We start from the raw sequence: 27,176 nt of genomic DNA, 5'->3' as shown, positions 1-27,176 counted from the left end.
AAGTGGTGAAGTCAGGATGAAACTGGATGGGAAGAATAAAAACCTGTCTAAGATACGTGACTGACATAACCGGACCAGATCTGCTCTCTTTGGTGGAATTGGAGGGGGGGGGGTAATTTTGAAAATTGAGGTATTCGTCACTTACGAAAGGGTGACCAGATCTTAATGAAATTTGATATTTAGAAGGATCTTGTGCTTTAAAGTTCTTATTTTAAATTCCGAACAGATCCTGTGACGTTGGGGGGAGCTGGAGGGGGAAACCGGAATTCTTGGAAAACGTGAAAATTGGGGTATTTTTATCTTACGAATAGATGATCGGATCTTAATGAAATTTGATTTTTAGAAAGAATTCATGTCTCAGAGCTCTTATTTCAAATCCCGACCAGATCGTTTGACATTGGGGGGAGTTGGAGGGGGAAATCTTGGAAAAACACTTGGAGTGTAGGAATCGGGATGAAGCTTGGTGGATAGAATAAACAAATGTCCTTGATACGTGATTGACAGAATCGTACTAGATTCGCTCTCTTTGGGGGAGTTGGGGGGAGGGGTTCAGTGATTTGGCGAGTTTGGTGCTTCTGGACGTGCTAGGACGATGAAAACTGATAGGCGTGTCAGGGAGCTGCACAATTTGACTTGATAAAGTCGTTTTCCCAGATTCGACCATCTGGGGGGCTAAAGGGAGAGGAAAAATTAGAAAAAATTAGGTATTTATAACTTACGACTGGGTGATCGGATCTTAATGAATTTTGATATTTAGAAGGACATCGTGACTCAGAGCTCTTATTATTTTAAATTCTGACCGGCATTAAGCCTCTTAATTTCCTTTTTAAATCAATCTATTGATTCATAGAATTTTGTTAGAGCTCATACCATATGATCTCTTGGCTCTTAGCTCTTCTTGCCTCGTCACAAGTGCCATATGAGCTCTTAGCTCTTGTTTGAATGATAAATGATCAAGATGGTGAAGAGAAGCGTATTGAATGAGAGTGGGCTATCCAGAATTTTTCAGGTCTGAGTAATTATTTGGAGTAATGTATGTATATATGAATGTGTATGTGTATATATATATATATATATATATATATATATATATATATATATATATATATATATATATATATATATATATATATGTATGTGTATGTATGTATATGTATATATGCATTTATTGTATGTGTATGGGTGTGTGTGTATGTATATATATATATATATATATATATATATATATATATATATATATATATATATATATATATATATATATATATATATATATATATATATATATATATGCACATTATTTTTTATTTTATTTTTTTATTTTTTTTATTTTTTTGTGTGTATGTAATGAGTTAGTGTTATTGATGATTAAAGTATCATGAATGTAGTCGCTATTACAGGCCAGAACGGCCTTTATGTGGCTAATTGATGTGTATATGATATAAAGGTTTTAAATAAAAATTTACCTACTTTACCTACCTACTTTGACCCCGTCATAATGATTATTTGTCCCAAAAAGTTTCTCAACGTCCTTACTTACTTTCAGGCCCAATTTAGCCTCCCACAATAAGCCTACTATCCTAATTGACTCTAATCATGATCGCAGAAGTAATGAATGTACTCTACAAGTTCCCTGTTCTGACTTCGTGTCAATGTGGGTAATGCTTACGAGTTCTTGACCCCTGTCATGATGATAATTTAGTCTCAAAATATTTCTCAACGTCCATATTTCCCCTCAGGCCCAGTCTATCCTCCCACAATAAATCTACTACCCTAATTGACTCTAATCATGATCGCAGAAGTGCTGAATGTATTCTCGAAGTTCCCTGTTCTTACCACATGTCGATGTGGCGCTCAGGTTTAAGTGTTCTTGACCCTTGTCATGATGATAATTTAGTCTCAAATAATTTCTCAACATCCGTAGTTTCCTCCAGGCCCAGTCTAGCCTCCCACAATAAATCTGCTACCCTAATTGACTTTAATCACGATCGCAGAAGTGATGAATGTACTCTACAAGTTCCCTGTTCTGACTTCGTGTCCATGTGGCTCAAGTTTCAGTGTTCTTGACCCCTGTCATGATAACAATTTAGTCCCAAAAAGTTTCTCATCGTTTGTAGTTTTCTTTAGGCCCAGTCTAGCCTCCCACAATAAATATACTACCCTAATTGACTCTAATCATGATCGTAGAAGTGAGGAATGTACTCTCCAAGTTCCCAAAAAGTTAAAACAGTTTTTTAGTCCCAAAAAGTTTTTGAACGTCCATAGTTCCCTCCAGGCCCAGTCTAGCCTCCCACAATAAACCTACTACCCTAATTGACTCTAATTATTATCTCAGAAGTGATGAATGTAGTCTCGAAGTTCCATGGTCTGACTTTCCTAATATAGCCCCTGCTATAAATCCCACTAGACCTACTGAATCTAGTTGTGATCTAAAAAAAAATTATGTGTAAAAATAGAACATTCACAAATTATTTCCAACTCCCAAACTTTTGTTAAGCAACGCTGAAAAACTTAATAAATTAGACTCCCTGTCAAAAATATATGGATCGGATATAATCGCTATAACTATAGTATAAGCTCAAAACTCACAAATGTTCAAGATTAAATTTTTTTCAGTTTGTCCTCTGCCATTTTTATCATCCAACTAATCAAAGATCTATGGGCAAAAAAAAAAAAAAAAAATTACGTGTGCTAGTATTGACTGTCAAACTACTCAAATACTGGAATTTTCCTGTTATGTGACGCAAACAACTTAAAAATTGACTTTACCTTTAACTGTTTTAACTTACAGCACATTGAAAAGGTCCGAGCACCCAAAGGCAAAACTACTCTTGATTTGATATGTACCAATCTATCAAGTTTTTACTGACCCGTCTCCACTCTGCTCCCTCTTTGGGGCACTTTCCCCTTTAGCCTACTTTTATTTCTTTTGGCTAAAGTTAAACAATTCTTTACTATTGCTGAAATCATCTTTATACATCTATCTGACTCGGGACTTGACAATTTCAGCTGTTGAATAACCACTGAAAATTGGTCTCCCGTGTATCAAACAAATAATGTTGACCACAAGGTTTTGTATCTCCAAAATTTATTAGTTGATAGGTATTCCATAGGAAAAAAATCGAAAAGTGCTCTAATGGTAAATTTTATGTTAATGAGGCTTTATTTTATTTTTTTTTATAGAAAAGTAGCTTCTCTATATTATAAGAACAAAGTTAAAGGTCTGTATTCGAATAAGCCCTAATAATGTTACAGGAAAATGCAGATTAAAACCTTCTGAAAAAAAACTGTCCTCTCCCTGAACTCTCTAATAAGATTACCAACTATCTGAACTTGTATCTCACTTGCATTGCATAGATCTTCCCTATCCCTTTGGCTGGCCCAATTCCAACTATTCCTCCCATCCTTCCCCCTGATTACACCCTTCTCCCTAATGTCTAATTCCTATTACATCTCTCCCCCTATAATCTCTGACCCCTCAATATTTTCTGTGGGCTTCCTCAAGGAATTTTATTGGGGACACTTCTATTCCTAGGAACGGTTAAATTGAGATTGGCAAGGAGTTCCCCCAAAGATGGAAATTTGTGAATGACTCGTCGATCCTTGAATGTCTTAGGAATATTAAAAGTGAACCCTTGAAATTCTTACCTACTTTTTGGAAGAAGCTAAGAGTCAAAGCGTGGAATTAAATTCTCTTGACTTAAATATCATGACTAAAACCTCCTAAAGTCCATCTCCTGTTTTTCTAGACCCCATACCACCCGAAATGTCAATGAAACAAAGTCACAATTTTTAATAATCTCAAATGGGATACAAATGTTTCAAATATTGTTAAGCAAGCAAATGTGTTGCTATCCCTGTTTAAACTTATTAATAAATTTAATTGCCCACGGATACAATTCCTCTGTGTTTACCTGTTCTTTGGCAGACCGTTATAGGAATACGCATGTCCAGTTTGTTATCCGCATCTCTCTTACGAACTTATCAACAAAATTGAATTGATCCAGAAGTATTTGCCCAAGATCATTTACAAAGAGATCAATTGCTAGATTCCTTCCTCCTTAAAGCTGCACTCCTATCCACCCTAAAATTTAAGGAGGGATAGTGTTTGCTTACATTTTCCCAAGTCTGCCTTTTCCAATACTCATACTGAGAACATTTTTCCTCGTTTTCGCAATCCTGCTACATCTCGTTTTCTCTGCTTAGCCTCATCCGGAGTCCCAACTTACTCGCCAATCCACGCAATTACCGAATAGTTTCGAAAGAGTTTCGTCCCTTTTAATGTGAAGTGCCTTTGCATTTTTTGACAATTGCCCTGAATTAAACAGGGCTCCTTTGTCTTTTTTTTTATTTGTTTGTTTATTTCCCCAATAGTCATTGTCTTCTTATATTGCCATTGTTATTGTTTCTTTTTTTTAGTACTTTATGATGCAGTTATCTCTAGTTTTTAATTTTCAAGTTCAAGTTATGCTTTTTATTTTGTTTTTTGACCCAAGCCTTTTTTATCTATTGTACCTTTACTGTTTTGTTTTGCTCATATTATGCTTATGATTTGTTGTGATTTAAAAATTTTTTGACTTGAAACGTGAATTCGGCTATTCTTTTTAGCTTGGTTCTTTTATCAATAAAGTAAATATGACGGGACTAGACCCCTAAGGTCCAAACCGGTGGTACTAATCTTCATTTTGTGACCCTTAAGCCAGGAAGGGCAATGGGGGGCTGGGGACCATCCATCCTGTGCTTTCGCACACCCTTCCCGCTTACCTTCCCCTGATTTCTCCATGAGTACGTGGTAGCCATTTAAAGCTGGGTCGACTCTGGTTGAGCTTATAGAGTGACGCCACTGACCCCCGTTTCAAACCAAATAATGCTATGCCAGGGATCGAACTCGTGGCCCTTGGACAAAGAGTTCTCAAAACCAGGGCACCGACCACTTCCACAGGACGGCTACTTACTTACTTTGTAAGATTAATTTTACTGACTAATCTTTTTTATTCTTTTCTATTGACTGCTCCCTTAGTGTTGATGATAAAAAAAAACTATAGATTCCTATTTACTATCAAAATTGTAGAATTCTTTTTGATGTTTAACAGTTATATTTTCTACTATATTTTTTTCATAAGATGAAGCAAATTTTCTTTTAGTGTAACCTTTCATGTTTCTCATATCATTCTACTTTTTGATGAATCTTATTTCTCAACTTAGTTGAAATTCCTTGTAATTTCTAGGGAGCTATTCTTGCTTCACAAGCAGCTCAAAGTCAAGCCGCAAGGAAACCGCAACAGGCGACAACATCTTCCCAGCAGCCTAGAAAGCTTTCAGTTGCTAATAATCCTTCAGTATCTAGTAATCCTTCAGTGTCTGCTCACCGTGAGTATATCTTGTCTACATGGAAATTTCCAAATTCTCATGCTTTTATTGTCCGAATAGGGAGTTTTCCCTCTCTTTTGATCATATTTAGACAACTCTGTGCAAAAGAAGTGTTCCAGTTTATTTTGGAATAGGAAAGACATCCCAAACAAAAATAACATAAAAATACTAATTAAATTCTGGAAGGAAATTTCCGAATTTTCGTGCTTTTATGATTCGAATAGCGAAGTTTCCCTCTCTTTTGATCATATTTAGATAACTCTGTGGACAAAAAATTAGCCTAGTTTTTCTTTGGAATAGGATAGACATCCCACTTAAAAATAGCATAAAAATACTAATTAAATTTGGGAAGGAAATTTCCAAATTTTCTAGCTTTTGTTGTTCGAATAGTGAATTCTCCCTCTCTTTTTATCATATTTAGATAACTCTTGGCAAAATAAGTTTCCCAGTTTTTTTTGAATAGGAAAGACATCATACTCAAATAACATAAAAATACTAATTAATTGAAATGTTTTTTATTTCATAATACACGTCTATCTTAGATGAAGTTTTTAGGAATCAGTTAGAGAATAGTGTTTTATTATTTTTGCTCTAATAATGCGGAGTTAGATTTTATTCAAAATTGTGGCTATATTGGGGATTGGTATAAAGCATTGCCCCCCCCCCTTTGTTAAGAAATAAAATATTTGGTGTTTTGAAGCCTCATGGAATCTAAGTGGTAAAAAGTAACGGTATTAAATTTTGGTTGTTTTTTTATAAGGGTTCAAGAATGTGAGAGAAGTAGCTTTCAAAATTTGTTCGGTAATTTTTTTTTCAAAATCCATTACTCCCGAAACTGGCACCCTATAAATGCGATTGATGGACTTGGTCCAGTTTAATTGTGAACACTCTTTAATCCATTTTCTTTTGGAAACTGTTTGGTCGAAGATATTCCTTCTTTGAGGTTAAGACCTTAGAGATTTGATAATTTTTCTTGTAGGTCTATCTCTGGCCAAAAATCAAGGTCAGCCTTCGAGATATTCAATGAACTCCGCTGATGTCACAAGGCCTCGTAGCAAGACGTCGGGGGCTGTCTCGAACCCTAAAGCTTCAAGTGCAGGTCCGTCAAACGTTGGAACATCTAAACTGAATAATGGGTCGTTATCAACAATTGATGCTACTAATAGGGGGAAAGCAGTTCATCATCCAACGATACCCCGCAGAGCTTCAACCTCTTTTAATGTACGGAGAGACCGAATGTCAACTGTTCCAACGCAAGAATTTGGTGGCAGAGAAACTAAGTAAGAAACTAGTGTTGTTTAAATGTTCATATCACAAACATGCACATAATTTTATGTATATATATATATATATATATATATATATATATATATATATATATATATATATATATATATATATATATATATATATATATATATATATATATATATATATATATATATATATATATATTCTTCTTCTTCTAAAGACTATTATATTCTTCTGTGTCTATTCTTCTTCTAAAAAGCTGACCTCGAGGTCTTGGCATATTGTGTTAACTTGATTTTGATGGTAATGTATCTTTAGATTTACTCCTAGGAATTCGAAATTCCTTTTTTACGCTTATATATATTCAATACACTTTTTAATCATTTTCATACTATTTTAAATAATTGTTTACACTACAAAATATTAGTTAGGTAACCTCTCTTTCTCACTCCCTCTTCTTCTTTTTCTAGCTCTCTTTCTCTCTGTTTCCCGCCCTCTCTTTATCCCCCTTCCCCTCTGCCCCCTTTCTCCCTTTCGCTGTCTATCTCTTATTTTTCTCCTACTCAGGGAGCCACTCACCGAAAATCTGAGTAGTAGTTGACAGTCAGCAGCAGAAGATTTAAAAACGGGGAATGGGGTAGTCGATAGCGCTGACTACGAATATAAGCGCTCAAAAAGTCGAGTGTCAAAATTCCAAAAAAATACGGTTTTCCGTTCTAAAAAATACGTTTCGCAAGTAATTTCGACAATGAACATGGAGCATAGGGTAATTAATGCAATTGATTGTCGGTGCCTCTCTATGCTGATGACCTTGAAATTTGTGATTTTATTGTTTTCATTCATCAGTAAAAATCACTCTAATATTCAAATGTTTGGCGAGTAACGGAACGTTACACTGACTACTTTTAATAGCAATTGTTAGCTATTTCTTGTAATGTACTTAGTAACAAACATGTACTTATTGAAAGATACTATCTCAGCATGTCAGAATTTTCTACCTGAGTCTAAATGATCGATAGAAGAAAATTGAAAACTACAGAACCAGAAAATTAATTATGGAGTATAAAAGAAGTGTTCAAACATTTCCCACAGCGTTCAAACAGCCTCAAAGTAGATCACACGGTCTACTTCCTGTATATGAGCAATTTTCTGTACAACGCTTGCACGAGTGGTCACCTTATCTCAATGGCCACAGTATCTGGGAATGGCTTAAGGGTAGGCATAACTTCGACATCTTCGAAAGTTCCGCGCCTTCTGTTACTGAAGAAGCAGAATCACATTTTGGGACAGCTGCTGGAGCTAAGGAAGCTACCGTAAGCAAGCACATAGGCAAAAGAAAAATTAAATGAAATTTGAATATTGACTTTGAGGGTAAACGTTAATAGGCAAAGGGTACACAGGGCAGCCTCGCTGTGTTTTTTGCGGCACCGGTTTATCAGGCAGTATTTTTAACATTAGGACCACAACAGCAAGCCTCACCATTGAAAAAAGGGTGTCTGCAATGCTTGGTGCTGTTCCTATGGTACAAGTCAGGCAGGCCGAACTGATTTCAAGTGGATTTGTCATAACTTGGCAATCAATCAATCAAAGAGTCTCCAAAAGCCTTGAAGAGAGTATTTCCCGACTTGGGGCGGAAAATGTTTACAGAAAAAACCCTAAAACTACAGAACCAGAAAAATTAATTATAGAGCATAAAAGAAGTGTTAGAAGTTTCACTTGGGTTGATGGATAAATTAATCTTGTTTGAACAAATGAGGGCTCTCTATGTGTCGGGCAAGGAGCAGTAGACACCCTCCTTTATATGGCAACCTACTTTGCTTTCCAGTTTTTCATTGCTTTTAAATAGCCAATCAAATTCCTGTCATGAAAACTCAAGCTCTTGTTCCTAGGTTCCTATATATTCAAGCAAAATATGGGGTCTGCAAGTGTAAACCCTTTGCTTATATCCGTGTGAGGTAAGGCTCAGCTGCATGAGGTAAGCTGCATGAGGAAGCTAAGATTAGAGGCTTAAAGGTTAGTTCTGGTGATAAGTTGCAGATAAAAAAAAGTAATACTAATAAAGCTTTTCAACTGTTTTGCAGTCGTACAAAGACGATCAACGTGAGGCCAAATCATGAAGGACAACATAGAAATCAAATTACAAAAAGGAATCCTTCTGTAACAATTATGCCTACAAAACGATCTTCCCACTTGATGACACCGATCAAGACCCATGAGCAAAAAAGCATGGAAAATCAGGTAATATGCAGTTCATAAGCTTATAGAACGTAATTTAAGGAGCAGGTTATTTTATTGGTGTGAAAGGGGTCGAGGAAGGATACATGTAGGAAGTGCGCATTCGCCGAGATAACCACAATTTATAAATGGGGGGGGGGGTAGCTCTTCTTTTGCAGGCATGACATGCTTACCCGAATTATGGACTTCAAGGATTAATTTTATTTAAATATGTCACCGTTAGAAATCTCGGTGATAGTAAAATATATTCTTACTTTTTTATGGCACTTGGTATTAACCAAGTGACATATAGTGATCGCAAATTCTGTCGGTCTGTCCCGGTTTTGCTACTTCAGGTATTTCCAGGTAAGCTAGGGCGATGAAATTTGGCAGGCGTATCAGGGACCGGACCAGATTAAATTAGAAATAATTGTTTTCTCGATTTGACCATCTGGGGGGGAGTGGGGGGCCGGTTAATTCGGAAAAAATGAAGCATTTTTAACCTACGAACGGGTGATGGGATCTTAATGAAATTTGATTTTTAGAAGGATATTGTGTCTCAGGAATATTATTTTAAATCCCGACCGGATCCGGTGACAATGGGGGAGCTGGAGGGGGGAACCTAAAATCTTGGAAAACGCTTAAAGTGGAGGGATCGGGATGAAAGTTGGTGGGAAAATAAGCAGAAGTCCTAGATATGTGATTGATATAACCGGAACTGATGTGCTCTGTTTGGGGGAGTTGGGGGGGGGGGCAGGGTCAATTCTGAAAAATTAGAAAAAAGGATGTATTTTTAACTTACAAAGAAGTGATCGGATCTTAATGAAATTTAAAGTTTGGAAGGATATCGTGTCTCAGAGATCTTATTTTAAATCCCGACCGGATCTGGTGACATTGGGGGGAGTTGGGGGACCTAAAATCTTGGAAAACGCTTAGAGTGGAGGGATCGGGATGAAACTTGGTGGGAAAAATAATCGCAAGTCCTAGATACGTCATTGATTTAACCGGAACGGATCCGCTCTCTTTGGGGGAGTTGGGGTTGGGTTAAATCTGAAAAATTAGAAAAAATGAGGTATATTTAACTTACGAAGGAGTGATCTTGATGAAATTTTATATTTAGAAGGACTTCGTAGCGTAGATATCTTATTTTAAAGCCCGACTGGATCCAGTGCTATTTGGGGGAGGGCAACCGGGAATCTTGGAACACGCTTAAAGCGGAGAGATCAAGATGAAACTTGGTGGGGAGAATAAGCACAAGTCCAAGATACGTGACCGAAACAACCAGGCCGGATCCGCTCTCTTTGGTGGAGTTGGGAGAGGGATTACTTTGGAAAAATTAGAAAAAATGAGGTGTATGTAACTTACGAACAGATGATCAGATCTTAATGTAATTTGATATTTAGAAGGATCTCCTGCTTTAGAACTCTTATTTTAAATCCTAACCAGATCCAGTGACATTGGGGGGAGTTGGAAGGGGAAACCGGAAATCTTGGAAACCGGACATCTTGGAAAACGCTTAGAGTGGAGAGATCGGGATGAAACTTGATGGGAAGAATAAGCATAAGTTATCGATATGTGATTGACATAATTGGAACGGATTCGTTCTCTTTAGGGAAGCTGGAGGTTGTTAATTTGGTAAAATTAGAAAAATTGAAGTATTTTAACTTAAGAACGGGTGACCGGATCTTCATGGAATTTGATATCTAGAAGGAACTCATGTCTCAGAGCTCTTATTTCAAATCCTGACCAGATCTGTTGACATTGGAGGGAGTTGGAGGGGGAAACCGGAAATCTTGGAAAACGCTTATAAATGTCGTAGATACGTGATTGACGTAACCAGACTGGATCCGCTCTCTTCGGGGGAGTTAGGGGGTAGGGCTCAGTGCTTTGGCGAATTTGGTGCTTCTGGACGTGCTAGGACGATGAAAATTGGTAGGCGTGTCAACGAGCTGCACAAATTGACTTGATAAAGTCGTTTTCCATCTGGGCGGCTGAAGGGAGAGGAAAAATTAGAAGAATTGAGGCATTTTTAAATTGCGAGTTAGTGATCGGATCTTAATGAATTTTGATATTTAGAAGGACCTCGTGACTCAGAGCTCTTATTTTAAATCCTGACTGGCATTAAGCTTCTGATTTTCCTTTTAATCTACTGATTCTTAGAATTTTGCCAGAGTTCTTACCATATGAGCTCTTGTCTCTTGGCTCTTCAGACCTCGTCAAAGTGTCATGTGAGCTCTTAGCTCTTGTTTTGTCAAAAAATTAAAAATGAAACAGTAAAATAATAATAGTTCATCCTAAAATTATAAAAGTGATATTCCTTTTTTTACTTCGATGTACTGTAGATCCTGACAGTTAATCAACATAAAAAAAAATACGAATCTATATTATATATATATGACTTATAATTATATAGATAATTATAGATGAAAATATAATTATATAGATAAAATATATAAAAATATTTAAAAAGATAGGGTTATAAAACAATGCAGGATTTTTGTATAATACATACGCAAAGTGCTTTAGGATATTGCTTACAGTATAAACATAAAGTATTCTTGTTTCTTATGCGTGAGTTTTCTGTTTTAAGTAAAGCGCCAGTTTTGCATAAAACTGGCGCAACAAAACCCCCCTAAAAGCCAAAAAATATTAACGAAAATCACACCATCAGATTAAGCGTATCAGAGAATTTATTGTAGAAGTTTCAAGCTTCTATCATTCTATCATGATTTTCCTTAATATTTTTTGGCTTTTAGGGGGGTTTTCTCCCTATTTTCTAAAATAAGACAAATTTTCTCTGGCTCGTAACTTTCGATGGGTAATACTAAACTTCATGAAACATATATATTCAAAACCAGGATTAAAAAGGTTTCCTGGTTTTGAATATAATGAAAATTTGTCTTATTTTAGAAAATAGGGAGAAAACCCCCCTAAAAGCCAAAAAATACTAACGAAAATCACACCATCAGATTAAGCGTATCAGAGAATTTATTGTAGAAGTTTCAAGCTTCTATCAATAAAAATGTGGAATTTTGTATTTTTTGCCAGAAAACAGATCACGGATGCGTGTTTATTTGTTTTTTGTTTTTTTTCCAGGGGTGATCGTAAAAACCCAGTTGTCCTAGAATGTCGCAAGAGGGCTCATTTTGACGTAAATCGAAAGTTTTAGTGCCCTTTTTAATTGACCAAAAAATTGGAGGGCACCTAGGCCCCCTCCCACGCACATTTGTTCCCCAAAGTCGCCGGATCAAAATTTTGAGATAGTCGAAAACCTAATAACTATGTCATTGGGGATGATTTAGTCCCCCCAGTCCCCGAGGGAGGGGCTGCAAGTTACAAACTTGCCATTTGTTTACAAACTGACCATTGTTTACATATAGTGATTTTTAATTATGAAGTGTACAGACGTTTTCAGGGGAACTTCTTCGCCTTTGGGTGGAGGTTGATCGCGGGGAGGAGATTACATGGGAGGATCTTATCGTGGAGGAATTTTTCATGAGGGAAGAGAATTTCCATGAAGGGGGCGCAGGATTTTCTAGTATTATTAAAAAAAAGAACAGTGAGAAAATAAATATTTTTTTTCTACTGGAAGTAATGAGCAGCATTAAAACTTATAACGAACATAAAATATTACGTATATAAGGGGGTTCTTCTCCTCCACAATACCTTGCTCTTTACGCTAAGGTATTTTTAGTAGTACCAACTATTTATTCTAAGGCATTTGTGAAGCAGGGGTCATTCTTAAAGATTTGGGACAAAATTCAAGCTTTAGTGTAAAGAACGAGGTATTGACGAGGGGGCGAACCCCCTCATATACGCAATAAAATACACAAACATAGAAGTTCGTTACTTAAGTTATTTTGTAAGGTACGTATGTTTATTACTAACAAAAATGTTTGTAAAAAAAATAAATCTAGTTGCATTTTTAAGCAAACAAAAATTGGAGGGCAACTAAGCCTCCTCGTCCACCCTTCTTTTTTTATCAAAATCGTCCGATCAAAACTATGAGAAAGCCATTTAGCCAAAAAAAGTAATATGTAAATTTCTTTTTAATTATTCATGTGCGGTGAGCCAAAATCAAAACATGCATTAATTAAAAAACGTTCAGAAATTAAATAAAAAAAACAAGTTTTTTCAACTGCAAGTAAGGAGCGATATTAATACTTAAAACGAACAGAAATTATTCCGAATATAAAAGGGGCTGACCCCTCCTCAACGCCTCGCTCTTTACGCTAAATTTTTTATTGTTTTAATAAGTAAAAATGTGAGAAAGAGTTAAACTTTTGCGTAAAGAGCCAGGTGTTGAGGAGGGGTCAGCCCCTTTTATATACGGAATAATTTCTGTTCGTTTTGAATTTTAACGTCGTTTCTTACTTGCAGTTAAAAAAAACTTGTTTTTTTATTTAATATTTAAAAAAAGTTACCTTTTGTAAGTATTTAGTTAGCAACAAATTATATAAAACTCGAATAATAAACTTGAGCGTCATTATTTGTAGTAGGCTGAACGAAGGAAGGAACAACACGAAACTTTTTTATATACTGCATATCAGGGTCATTAAACCCATTTGATTGTATTATGTCTAGGGCACGAATAGGGGAAAATTTCTAGGCTTTCCTCCGTCTTCCAATTGTCAACTAATAATAATAGCTATTTTTTTTCTGCTAGTCTTTGGAAGCAAATGTATTTGCTAAAATTGTGGGGTAGACCCATACAGTCTGGGGTGAGGCTCAGATCTCACAGGCCCATTGCCTTTACAAAGTATTTGATAACAAAAATTGGTCACTGATATTTCTCAGAAGCGAATTAAACGGAGTGCAAGTTGTAAATACAAGCTTAGAAAAATCCAACATAGCTTAGAAGACAATTAGGCATATAACACTAGGTTAGCCTTTCCTAGAGCACGAAACTAACCAACGAATTTGAAAGAAACCAGCAAAAGAATTGAACCGTTAGCCATCCCTACTATTTTCCAGAATCCTCCTAGGACTGGGGAAAAGAGAAACACATTAGTGCTGTCGCTGAAAAATTTTTATTGTCTTTGTTTCCCAAGGTGGGGGAGCGTGTCAACGGGCTTACGAACAATTACGGGACTTCAAGGGTTCACTTTTTATTTCAGTTTGGCATCGCATCGTGTCTAACGTGTTTCAGACTCTTATCAAAATTTTCCAAAAAAACTGTTTTATTATTGAAAATTATTGTGGTGTCGAATCTATATAACAGAGACTGTTTCCAAATTAATGTCAACTGGTAATTCTTGTTCCCTCTGTTCCACGGTTGTCCACGGTTTAATCTATACTAACCTGCTTCTGCTAATGCAACCGCGATGGTAGACTGTCAACCTGTATTTAAGGTTTTGCGGCGATTGTGATTTCAATGGTGTGATTCTCATATTTCCTAGTCTTATTCACTTTAGGCCCTTCAAGAAAAAAATATTTATAAAAAAAACCAACATACACGAAGATGAGCTTTTGAACGAGCCATAAACCATATCTCTTTGATCTTCTAGAAACCTGCTAGTGCAATGTGATTTGATGTCGCATCAGTAGCGGTTTTAGGCCTAATGAAATGGGGAGGGGGAGGCAAGGTGCCTTAATATGAGTGTAAAAATATAGAATGAAAAAGATTTGATTTCAGAAGTAAGAAAAATTGGGGAGGGGGAGGTACCCTTCTCCCTGCCCAGGACCAGGACCCAGCACTGCGTCTCGCCATTTTTGAGGGGGGTTCGAATTTTTTTGCAAATATGTTCTCATAATTACAGTTTATTGTGCTACTGAATGTAAGTAACAATTGTTATTTCTGAATCATCGTTCATTGGGAAATGTTTACCACTGGCCAGTTTCGTAGGAAACTTTTAAAGTCTTGTTGAGGATGTGCTGGGGTGTACTCTTTTCAAAGTTGTAGTTATTGCTTCAACCAGAATCAAATGTTTACTTGTTTTTTTAATATACTTGAAAATACTAACATCATTATCCCCTAACAGAGAGTAGAGCTCGTAAGGTTGGCTGTGTAAATAATAGGACATAAACAAAACAAAACATATCGTCATAATAATAGTAATAATAGCAAAAATCAACTTGATTAACAAAAACAAGCCTAAACCTAAGAAACAAGGCAGAAAAGAAAGGGAGGGAGAAAAGAAATGCTGGACAGGAGGCATGTGAAAGTATCTATGCCTCAATCTTGCTAGTTGCAATAGCTTTTGCTAGAAGAACTGCAAAAATATAAAGCTTTAAAACTTAATATTGGGAAGTAGTATTTTTTTGTAATTTTTTATTTAAATCGATCATACAACATAATGAACACATCCAAGAAGCAGAGCTCGTCCATGGGGGGGAGAAACATTCTGTTAATGTAACGACTTACGCGCGCGGGGGGGTTTGGGGGGCGCGAAGCGCCCCCATCAACTAGATGTTGGGGTTGCGCGAAGCGCCACCCCAACAGCTAGTTGTATTATAGGTTTTCCACTGTCAAAGGCTAGTAATAAATATAATTTCAGTATGGGTGGGATGAATGAAGTTGATTGTTAAATTGATTGACGAGCTTATACTATCCATAGCCTAAATGGACTTTTGCCACTGGGATTGTCTCTTCAGATCTTTTATCTGGCAGTAAAATGTTCAAGGCTTTAGTTAGTTTAATGATCTGGATTCAGTTACTTCAATAATATTAGCATCTGTTGGTTCAGTCTCAATCGAATCTCAATCAGTGTAAATCAAAATTAGTTTATGATTTAGCATAATCAAGTCAGTATAAAGTTCATTCATTGCCATCAGTCAGTTCAGTCATGTTTGCAACTTCATGGGATATCAGAGACTACCACTTTTCATCGCTTGGAAGCAGAAAAAGCCTCGTTCAGCATTTCAGTTAATTTCAGTTTATGTCATTAGTTAGTTCAGTTATGGAGAGAGGGAAAGATACAGTCTTCTTCAGGAATCCATGTCTGTTATATTTAAATTCTTATATTTCTTATATTATGTTATTATGCTTTTATTGTTTTATTTTATTTATGTACTATATTTATTTTGTATGTTTAAATGAAAGTTCATTTTCAATAAAGTTCAGTTTTTGTACTATAACATAAAATAACACATAATGATTGACTAACAGATGAATATAAAGCTGTGTTTTGATTTTTCCCTTGATAGAAGAAATTCAAGTTCTTTACAACTAATAATGCCACTCTCTTCTTGAAATAACCACTTTCAAATTGTTTTTATTGATGCCAATATTTCACAATCCACACCGTGGAGCAAATTAAAAGAAAATCGTCTTTCAATTAGAATAGGTTTTGTTGTCTCCCCTTATTTTGTGGCTGATACGGTTTTTCCTGGCAGCTTTGTTGCCTAGCAATGTTTCCTTTACTCAAATTTTAAAATCAATTTGTGCTTAGTACAAATTATATATGTTAATTAATAGGAAAATATATGTATTAATTCAAAAATGTTTAAAGGTTGCAGTGCGAGAAGAACCGCCTACAGAACTAAATAGGACCTTCGAGTTGCCTTCAGAGAATTCAGTCGAAGATTTATGTCCTAAAGCAAGTCGATCAATAGTAACTTTTTATGTTACTGATTATGATAAAGGTATGTGAATATGGTAATATCGGTAGACGAAGATTTTTTTTTTGTCATGGAGAGTACCTTTGGTCACTTTTTGTATAACTTGTATAACTGCTGATGCATTTTATGCAACTCAATCTCTTCAATACTCCCTGAAAATTTCAACCCGATCCCCCCCCTCGTTAAACCTTTCTTGAAACATCACAAACAACATTCGATAAACCGGGTACAAATAGTATCTTTCGGATTGTCTCGTTGTTGTTGCATTGCGCGTACATTCTTTCCACTGAGAAATTTTTCGTGGGGAAAGGGGTTTTCTATGGAGGGAGGCTGGATTTCCCGGCATTATTTTAAAAACGATCAGAAATTAAATATTAAGAAACAAGGCTTTCAACTGAAAGTAAGGAGCTACACTAAAACTTAAAACAGACAGAAGTTATTATGTATATGAGGGGGTTGCCTCTCCTCAATACCTCGCTCTTTACAGTAAAGTGCGGCTTTTTGTCTAATTATTTAACAATGACTCATGAAACACAAGAGACCTTTAATTACTTTCATAAGCTTCTTTAGAATCTCTAAAAAGAACCTTAGCGTAAAGAACGAGGTATTGAGGAGACAACCCCTCATATACGCAATAATTTCTGTTCGTTTTAAGTTTTAATGTTGCTCAGTACTTTCAGCTGAAAAACTTTTTTTTTTTTTAATTTAGTAATACATTAAATCGTAATTATGAGAATATATTTTCAAAAATTCAAAATCCCCTCAAAAATGGCATGAAGGGGTACCTGCCCCCAGGGGCGGATCTAGAGCAGAATGTTGGGAAGGGGGCGGGGGTAATGTGACAAGGGCCCCATTGAGCAAAATATTGAGGGGGGCGTGACAAAGATGCAAATAATTGACCAAATTGACAAATTTATTCTAAAAAAAGGGCGAAAAAATTAACAGGGAAAGAGGGCGCCAGAAAAAACATTGGGGGGAGCGGGCCCTCGAACCCCTTGATTTTCCAGTGGCGGTCCCCCCTAGTGGCGGTTCTAGCCTCCCTTGCACCCAGGGTGAATTCTTTATTTGCCCCCCCTCCCTGTTTCCCAAAAATTTTCTGGTCAGATTTTAACAAAATTTGCATTTTATTAACATTTTAAAAGTTCAAAAGAATTTCCATTTATTTAAATTTGTCTAAATTAATTAATTTTGGTTTACTTTCTTTTATTTTCAAGGAATGGTGATGAAGATATGGGAAAAATGAATATTTCGGATCTAATTTGCTTATACTTATTGTCAATTACACCCTCTACTTTATTTTAACAAAAATAAAATTTGAAAAATCATAAGGGATTATAACCGTTGAAAGGTTTATTGGAATTTTGTGCCCTAAAAATTCCCGCCCCCAGGGCAAGTGCGTCCTCCCTAAAACCGCCTCTGCCCTCCACTCAGTTTTTCTTCATCTGAAATTAATTTTTTTTTTTATTTATATTTTTACACTCCTATTAAGGTCCCTTTATCGCCCCTCCACATATTATCAGTCCTAAAACCGCTACTGGCGCGGCATCAAATCAAAATAATATGTCCAAGATTTAAATTGCCAACGCCGTAAACCCTGTGCTGGTAGTAGTAGTAGTAGAACAATTCTATTGAAAATAATCATTTTTATATAATAGCACAGCAAAAGCAGAGCTTGCGAGGATGAGCTAAAACAAAAAAATAAAAAGAGTATGGAGCATGAGACCATTTACCGAAACCAACATGGAAAATAAACAACGAACCACTACATTATAAAACCCCAAAACAACACAATGAAAAATGCAGAAAAATAACCCACTGAAAATATAGTTAATCTGTTTCGAAAGCATACCTACCGAGCACCGCCACACGTAAATCAGATTTAAACTGGTTAAAATCACCGTTATCCTTAATATCCTCATTAAGCTTGTTCCAAAGCTTGGAAGTTCTATAAAATACTGGAGGTTTATACCTTGCAAAAAAAAGGAAAATGGCTATTGGTATTTAGGCAGCAGGAAAGCTTCTTTTTTTCTCTTTCCTCTTTTTTGCCAACACTAGCAGGTTTCTAGAAGATCATAGAGACATGGTTGATGGATCGCTCACGAGCCAAACTTCATGTATGTTTATTTTTTATAAATTTTTCTTGATACCACCAGAGTGGAGTAGTCTAGGAAATATGAGAATCACACCATTGGAACCACCATCGTTGAAAAACCTTAAATAGAGGTTGCCAGTCTCCCATCATGGTTGGATTAGTAGAAGTAGTCTAGTATAGATTAAACCATGGACAGTCGTGGAACAGAGGGAACAAGAATTACCATTTGAAACTTTTTTGGAAACAGCTTTTGTTATATAGATTTAACATTAAATAATTTTGAGGAATAAAAACAATTTTTTGGAAAAGAGCACGAAAGACGTTAAACATGATTTGATGGAAGACTGAAATCAAAAGCGAACCGTTAAAATCGCCATCTTTGTAAACCTGTTGACCAGAGCTTCAAACTCCCCCCCTCGAAAAACGAAGACAAATGTACTTATGCAGCGACAATACTGATGTGTCCCTCTGTTTCCCCAGTACTAGCGGGCTTCTGGAGAATTGTAGAGATAGCCAAGGGTTCAATTCTTTTATTGGTTTCTTTCAAATTTCTTGGTTGGTTTCGTACTCCAGGAAAGGCTAGCCTTGTGTGCTATGCCTAATTGTCTTCAAAGCTATGCTGAATTTTTCTAAGCTTTTGCTAAGCATTTTTTGTATTTCCCTCTGTTTAATTCGTTCCTGAAAAATATCAGGGACCAAAATTTGTTAGCTAACACTTTGTGAAAGCAATGAGTATGTTTGAGACCTTGACCCAGAGCATATGGGTCCGTCCCTCCCCTGTCATTTTTGCTAATACTTTTGCTTCCAAGGGCTAACTGAAAATTAATAACTGAAATTGTTGTCAATTGGACGACGGAGAAAAACTCAAAAATTTCTCCCTATTCGTGCCCTAGACATAATACAATGAAATGAGTTTAATGACCCTGATAATGCAGTATATAAAAAAGTTTCATGCTGTTCACCCCTCAGTCTGCTACAAATAATGGCGCTCGAGTTCATCATTCGAGCTTTGTATAATTTGTTGTTGACTAAATACATACAAAATGTAACTTCTTTAAAATAAAGTTTTTCAAATGGAAGTAAAGAGCTAAGCTGATACTTAAACAAAAATTATTACTTCGCAGCCAAAGCAACAAGATCCGTAAGAATATTGCGAAAAAATGACAATCCCTATGTTTGTAACATTATGTAAAACTGGCGCTTTACTTAAAACAGAAAACTCACACATAAGAAACAAGAAAACTTTACACTTATACTGTAAGCAATATCCTAAAGCACTTTGCGTGCGTATTATACAAAAAATCCAGCGTTGTCACCGAAGTAAAAAAAGAAAAAAACAGAAAAGTTAATATTACTTTTATAATTTTAGGATGAGCTATTATTATTGTTTTATTTTTAATTTTTTTAAAAAAAGAAGAAAGGCGATGTTTTATTATGATCGAGATTTAAATAGCGACACTATTTAAATAAAATGAACCCTTGAAAACCACAATTCAGGTAAGCATGTCATATCTGCAAAAAAAGAGAGCTACCTCCCCCTCCAATTTAAAAGACAGCCGAATTCTGGCTATCTCTGCAAGTGTGCACTTTCTACAAGTATCTTCCTTTTTTGTGTACATTTTACTGCAGGATTCCTTCTCGTTATTTTGTTTGCATGCTGTCCTTCATTGATGTGACCTTATATTAATCGTCTTTCTACGACTACAAAACAATGGAAAATCTGTATTATTATTACATGTTTTCCTCTGCAACAAATCGCCAAAACTAACCTTTAAGCCTCTCAGCTTAGCTTCTAACTACCAATGTACCTGCCTTTCAACAGCTGAGATTTACTTCACTAAGGCAGAAGCAAAGAGCTTACACTAGCAGACCACGAGTTTTGCTTAAATATATTGGACCCTTGGAACGAGAACTCGTGTTTTTGAGGCTGGAATTTTTTTTATTGGCTCTTCAAAAACAATGAAAAACTAGAAAGTAATGAAGTAAGCTGTCACATGGGGACGGAGGTCTTGTACTGCTCCTAGCTCTTAGCATAGAGAGCCCTCATTTGATCAAACAAGATTAATTGATCAATCAACGCAAGTTAAACATACACTGGAATTAAACTTCACAGCTAACAGAGACCTAGGATGAGTGATTTCTCCGGTGATTCACCCATAGCAACTGATGACACATCAATCTAAATCACGCAACATAAGTGAGCAGCATAAATGAAAACCCTACAGGCCCAACCCAGATTATTTGACGGGGTACTCTTATTTCCTCCTCTAAAACTCAAAACAGATTCTCAACTCCCAAAAGGTGGGGGATATATCCAACTATGACTGTAGTAATCTAAATTTCATTATCTTTTGAGCTGAAGATTCAGTAGACGGAGTTGGCTCCTGTCTATAATTCTATCGATTGAGCCCTCCTCCCCCCTCTGAAATTATTGTCCGTTTCATGAAAACATGACCAAATACATATAAATAAATTTTGGTGCGTTTTTAAGTTTATTTTAACACCCCCCTCCCAACAAAAATCCCGGATACGCCCTTGTCTATAAGAATGGAAAAAGAAAAAAACTAAAAAGAAAAAAAAACTAAAAAGCTAAAAAAAAGGTAAAAACCAAAAAAAAAAACTAAAAAGAAAAAATAGAAAAAAAAATTATTTCATCACATACCAATTCAAAAACGAATGTATATACAGACCGGGACACAGGGAATATAAATGACGACCGCGACACTCAAAGAGAAATTACAGACTGGGACACCGGGACACAAATGACGACTGGGACGTGTGTGTAGACAGACGTCATGTTTGTGTGTCGACTGACGTCATGTTTGTCGACTATAAATGACGACTGGGAAACAGGGACACAACTACAACGGGGACACAGGAGGATATATAAATGACGATGGGGACACAGGGAATGTTTGATTAGCAATCACCATCAACAAAGCTCAAGGAAAATCATAAGAATAATGAGGTATAGGTCTGAATACAGATTGTTTTTCCCATGGACAATTATATGTTGTATGTTCAAGAGTCGGTAAACCTGACAATCTATTTATATTTACAGACAATGGGACAGCGAAGAATGTTGTATATTCGCAAGTTTTATGTAGTTAAAAACATATATATATATATATATATATATATATATATATATATATATATATATATATATATATATATATATATATATATATATATATATATATATATATATATATATATATATATATATCCATATTCACAGGTGGGACACAGAGACACAACTACAATGGCGCGGAATGACTTACGTGCGTGGGGGGGGGGGGGCGAAGCGCCCCCACCAACTAGATGTTGGGGTGGTGCGAAGTACCACCCCAACAGCTAGTATATATATATATATATATATATATATATATATATATATATATATATATATATATATATATATATATATATATATATATATATATATATTGATTGTTTTTAATATTTGGTAAATGACGACTTATACTTACTTACAACACGACTGCCGGTCCATGGATTATTCTTTATGGTTGATTGTGTATGGCTATGCTGTTTGACCTATGTAATTGGATGGATGAGTAGGGTTAAGGCCTCATTCAAGTACTGATCTATATTAATTACTAAAGTAGGAAAACAATTTTCTTTTCTCTCGTTTTTTTTTCTCGGTGTATATTTATTTATGGGTTTGTGTTGTTACTTTGGTGATTATTTACATTGGTGACATTGGTGATATATATATATATATATATATATATATATATATATATATATATATATATATATATATATATATATATATATATATATATATATATATATATATATATATATATATACCAGTCTTGGTTGTACAATAATGTCTATAAAGGGCTGCATCCTTTAGATTAGTCTATCGAATTCCTCATGATTAAAAAAGTCTGATGAGATTTAAAGCCCAAAGAATAAAGTTCTGCACTTACAGCTCTGGCCCCTCCCTCGGCAGGAATGCTTCGACCAATAGGCATTGTTCGAAATGCCCAAAACAGCACTCTTTTGTATACCATTTCGTAGAGGTGCCATTTTGATAAATGTCGAAATCCCTCCCCCCCCCTAAGGGGTAGTGTAGATTCACTTGGAAACCATCTGAAAGCATGATAGTTACAATTAGGGCTGATTTGGAGATTGAATAGTTAATTTTTAGTTTGACGAAGTAAGCCGGGTGAGCAAATATAAATGTATAAAAAAAACAGATCGAATTTGAATTTCGACTCAATAACATGTCTTGCTCATTTTGAAAAATTTTGTAATCTGTGATCTGATTTAAGACTTTCTTTTAAGATATAGCGAACATGGACCAAGAGCGAAAAGAAAGTGCAGATCAAAGTGAAGAAGTGCCTGTATTGAAAGAGACTTTGGCGGCGGAAGAAGTGAGTCTTTAAACTTTTATCTTGTTTATTTATGTTATAATGCAATTGAAAATGTAACGCAACATTGAGTCCATAAAGGGACATATTTTTTTTCAAATCTATAAGAAGTGAACCATTTCTATACCTCAAGTGCAAATTACGCAGTAGGCTTTAGATTTTTACAGTTCGGGAAGGGGACAGTGGCCAAATTCTCGTTTCTAGTGATTTTTGTTGGTTTTAAGCTTGATTTACATATTCAATATAAGTTTTATTCGTTCTAAGATTTATTTATTAATTTTTTATTAGTATCTGTTGTATTTTTGTTCGCTATGATTGTTTATTTAATTTCTGTTCTGTTTGGGTTTCGTTTATTCTTTAATAGCAATTTCTGGTCATCTTGAGTCAGAATTGTTGTGTGAATTTATTTTTGCTGATTCCATTTTAATTGAAAATCATAGTTACGGTCATTTTTTTGTTTTCAGCTAGTCAAAAGAATTATTTGGTCAGAAATGGTTTTCTTTCTTTCCAGAAGAAACATTTACACGTGATCATTGTGTTTTTGTTTTTTTTGTAAGCTCTTCTTTTTGGAAAATGCAGGATAGTATAAAATACGAAAATAGTAGGGGAGAGGGGACAAGGAGGATTTTTAATGGACTAATGTTGAGTTCCAAGAATTTTTCTGGTAAAATCGGATTCTTTGGTATTTCATTGTAAATTGCGTAAACATAATGACCCAATGCATGTTAAAGCAAAAAGGAATCTGTAACTTATACGAGTAAAATTGTTTTATTATTTATGTTATATTCATAATTGTCTTATATATTGTCCATAAAAAGTGGTTATCTAGTCTCAAGACATGCCCAAAATATGTGGGATTTGTCACCTATTCAGGGTGAACTAATTTGGGCAAACTCAACCTTGTCTAACTTAACCCCCTTCAATTCAACCCATTTAACTCAATCCCTATTCGATACAACCCCTATTCAAGTCGGTTCTAGGCGTTTATACCCCCAAACAATACCTCCCCCCGCGTAAAATACTCCCCCCCCCCCGAAAATACCACTATGGAAAATACTCCTCCGGAAAATACTTCCTCCTTTAAAGGAAGTTATTCCCAAAAATTCACTCCCCACTGAAAGTTCAACCGTCATTTTCAACTCAACCGTCATTCAACTCAACGCCCATTCAAGTCGAATCATTTTAATCTACCCCATTCAACCTAGCCTATTAGAGGGATTGAATTCAAATCGGGTTGAGTTGTTGAGTGGGTGTTGAGTTACACGGGCGTTGAGACGGATGGGGGCTGATTTGAATTGAATAGGGTTTGAGATACATGGGAACCTGAGAAAAGTTATTTGTCCAACGCCCTTATAGAATTAAAAGAAAAAAAATTTGGTCGAAAAGAAATCTCCACTCTAAATCTTTGGCTGTAAAAACTGACAAAAAAAAAGAAAGAAAAAAAACATAAGACTTATCAAATACCAAAAAGTGAAACTTTTTTTCACTTTGACATATTTGATGGCGACTGGAAAATCAATGGCATATATAGCGATGATGAAACTCAAGATAGTAAGTCCAAAAGTAAAACACAGTACGCCAATATCTTACAACGTGAAATTTCCGCCAATGTTTGTATCGAAAGGTTTTTTAAGTAACTAATTTTGGAAATGGCAGTGAAATTACAGTTTGATTGTCCCAATATAAAACACAGCACCTAGCCTACATTCTTCAAAAATAGACTATTTCCACTAAGTTATCTTTCGAAAGATTTCTGAGTTTGTTTCCACCTTAAATGGGTTTGGTATTGCGAATCCCTCCATAAAAAGGTGCAATTTGAGTAGTTTTTAGGGCACTTGGTATTTACCAAGTGACATATAGCGATCGCAAATTTTGTCGGTCTTTCTGTCTGTCTTTCCCAGTTTTGCTAGTTTAGGCACTAGGACGATTGAGCGGGGGGGGGGGGGGAATCTTGAAAACGCTTAGAGTGAAAAGATCAGGATGGAACTTGGTAGGAAGAATAAGCACAAGTCTAAGGTACGTGAATGACATAACCGGACCGGATCCACGCTCTTTTCCGGAGTTTGGGGGGGGGGGGGTAATTCGGAAAAATTAGAAAATGAGGTATTTGTAACTTACGAACGGGTGATCAGATCTTAATGAAATTTGATATTTGGAAGGATCTTGTGCTTCAGTGCTCTTACTGTAAATCCTGACCAGATCCGGTAACAGTGGGGGGAGTTAGAGTGGGAAACCGGAAATCTTGGAAAACGTGATGGTATCTTTATCTTACGAACGGGTGGTCGGATCTTAATGAAACTTAATATATAGAGATATCTTATGTCTCAGATGCTCCGTTTTCAATTCGAATCGGTGGGAATATAGGGGGTTTGGGGGGGGGGGGGGAACAGAAATCTTGGAAAACGCTTAGAGTGGAGAGATCGGGATCAAACTTGATGGGAAAAATAACATCAAGCTCTAGATGCGTGATTGACATAATTGGAACGAATCCACTCTCTTTGGGGGAGTTGGGGGGATTTCCAGTGCTTTGGCGAGTTCGGTACTTCTGGACGTGCTAGGACGATGAAAATTGGTAGGTGTGTCAGGGACCTGCACAAATTGACTTGATAACAGTCGTTTCTCCGGTCCGACCATCTGGGGGGCCTGAGGGAGAAGAAAAAATGAGGTATTTTTAACTTACGAATAGGTTATCGGATCTTAATGAAATTTGATATTTAGAAGGATCTCAAATCTCAGAGCTCTTATTTAAATCCCGACTGTATCCAGTGATATTGGGGAAGTTGGGGGGGGGGGAGAAATCTTGGAAAATGCTTAGAGTGGAGAGATCGGGATGAAACTTGGCGAGAAGAATAATCATAAGCCATAGATGCGTGATTGACATAATCGGACTGATTCCGCTCTCTTTGGTGTATTTTTTTTGGGGGGTGGGGTCTTAATTCAGAAAAATCAGAAAAATTAAGGCATTTTTAACTTGAGATCTGGTGACCGGGTCCTAATTAAATTTGATATTTAGAAGGAACTCATGTCTCAGAGCTCTTATTTTAAATCCCGACCAGATCTGGTGACATTGGGGGGAGTTGGAGGGGGAAACCGGAAATCTTGGAAAACGATTAGAGCGGAGAGATCGGGATGAAACTTGGTTGGTAGAATAAGCAAATGTCGTAGATACGTGATTGACGTAACTGGACTGGATCCGCTTCCTTTAGGGGAGTTAGGGGGGCCAGTGCTTTGGCGAGTTCGGTGCTTCTGGACGTGCTAGGACGATGAAAATTGGTAGGCGTATCAGGGCCTGCACAAATTGACTTGATAAAGTCGTTTTCCCCGATTCGACCATCTGAGGGGCTGAGGAGCGAGGAAAAATTAGAAAAAATGAGGTATTTTTAACTTACGAGTTGGTGATCGGATCTTAATGAATTTCGATATTTAGAAGGACCTGGTCTCTTAGAGTTCTTAATGTAAATCCCGACCGGCATTCAGCCTCTGATTTTCCTTTTGAATCAATCCATTGATTCTTAGAATTTTGTTAGAGCTCACACCCTATGAACACTTGGCTCTTGGCTCTTCCGACCTCGTCACAAGTGCAATATGAGCTCTTAACTCTTGTTTTCCTTTTGCGCGAAAAAAAACTTAACAACAGCTTGCAGTATTTTACAACGTATGTGATATTCGGAAAATGATTTTGAAAGGAAATTTGCTTTTGATCAAGTTATGTTTGTTACCTCGCTTTGTTTTGTTGCTCTTATAATATTTCTTTAGGGTTTTGTTGCCTAACAGTCAAGGGCATATCAAAGATTTTATCCTGGGGGGGGGGGGGGGTAAAAACTCATAAAAAATTGAGTCATCAAAAATTTCTTTACATACAATTTTTTTTTCGTTTTTACGAGTGGGACAACATTATTTTTCAAATCCTGACCCCTTCTCCCTGGATCTTGCTAACAACATTTATTTTGTTTAAAATTTTGAAATTAATTCCTTACCTAAAATGTACCAAGTATCTCTGTGAATTTACACATGAATTTAACGTAAATTAACGTATTTCTGTAAATTGAAATGAATATATATTTATTGATTCAAGAATATTTAAAGGTTGCAGTACCAGAAGAACCATCCACAAAACTAAATAGGACCTTTGAGTTACCGTCAGAGAATTCGGTGGGAGATGCTTGTCCTGGAGGAAGCCATTCTTGTGTAACTATTTCAGCTAATGATCATGAGAAAGGTATGTAAATGTCGTAATATTGGTAAAGAAGATGACTCAGTGTTAGAGGCTTTTCGTTGTTATAAGC

The 27,176-nt window shown here is 36.1% G+C and overlaps 1 protein-coding gene across 1 annotated transcript in view; it reads left to right on the top strand.

Moving 5' to 3' along the window:
- Positions 1 to 27,176, top strand: part of LOC136035654 (uncharacterized) — a 79,775-nt gene that overhangs the window by 28,882 nt on the left and 23,717 nt on the right. Inside the window, exons 3-8 of the mRNA XM_065717564.1 lie at positions 5,229 to 5,370; positions 6,350 to 6,650; positions 8,703 to 8,859; positions 16,287 to 16,419; positions 22,805 to 22,893; positions 26,977 to 27,109. Coding sequence (XP_065573636.1) covers positions 5,229 to 5,370; positions 6,350 to 6,650; positions 8,703 to 8,859; positions 16,287 to 16,419; positions 22,805 to 22,893; positions 26,977 to 27,109 — 955 coding nt within the window. The remainder of the gene's footprint in view (positions 1 to 5,228; positions 5,371 to 6,349; positions 6,651 to 8,702; positions 8,860 to 16,286; positions 16,420 to 22,804; positions 22,894 to 26,976; positions 27,110 to 27,176) is intronic.

The sequence above is a fragment of the Artemia franciscana genome, chromosome 2 (assembly GCF_032884065.1).
Source record: "Artemia franciscana chromosome 2, ASM3288406v1, whole genome shotgun sequence".
NCBI lineage: Eukaryota > Metazoa > Arthropoda > Branchiopoda > Anostraca > Artemiidae > Artemia > Artemia franciscana.
This window is presented reverse-complemented; position numbering and strand designations above follow the sequence as displayed.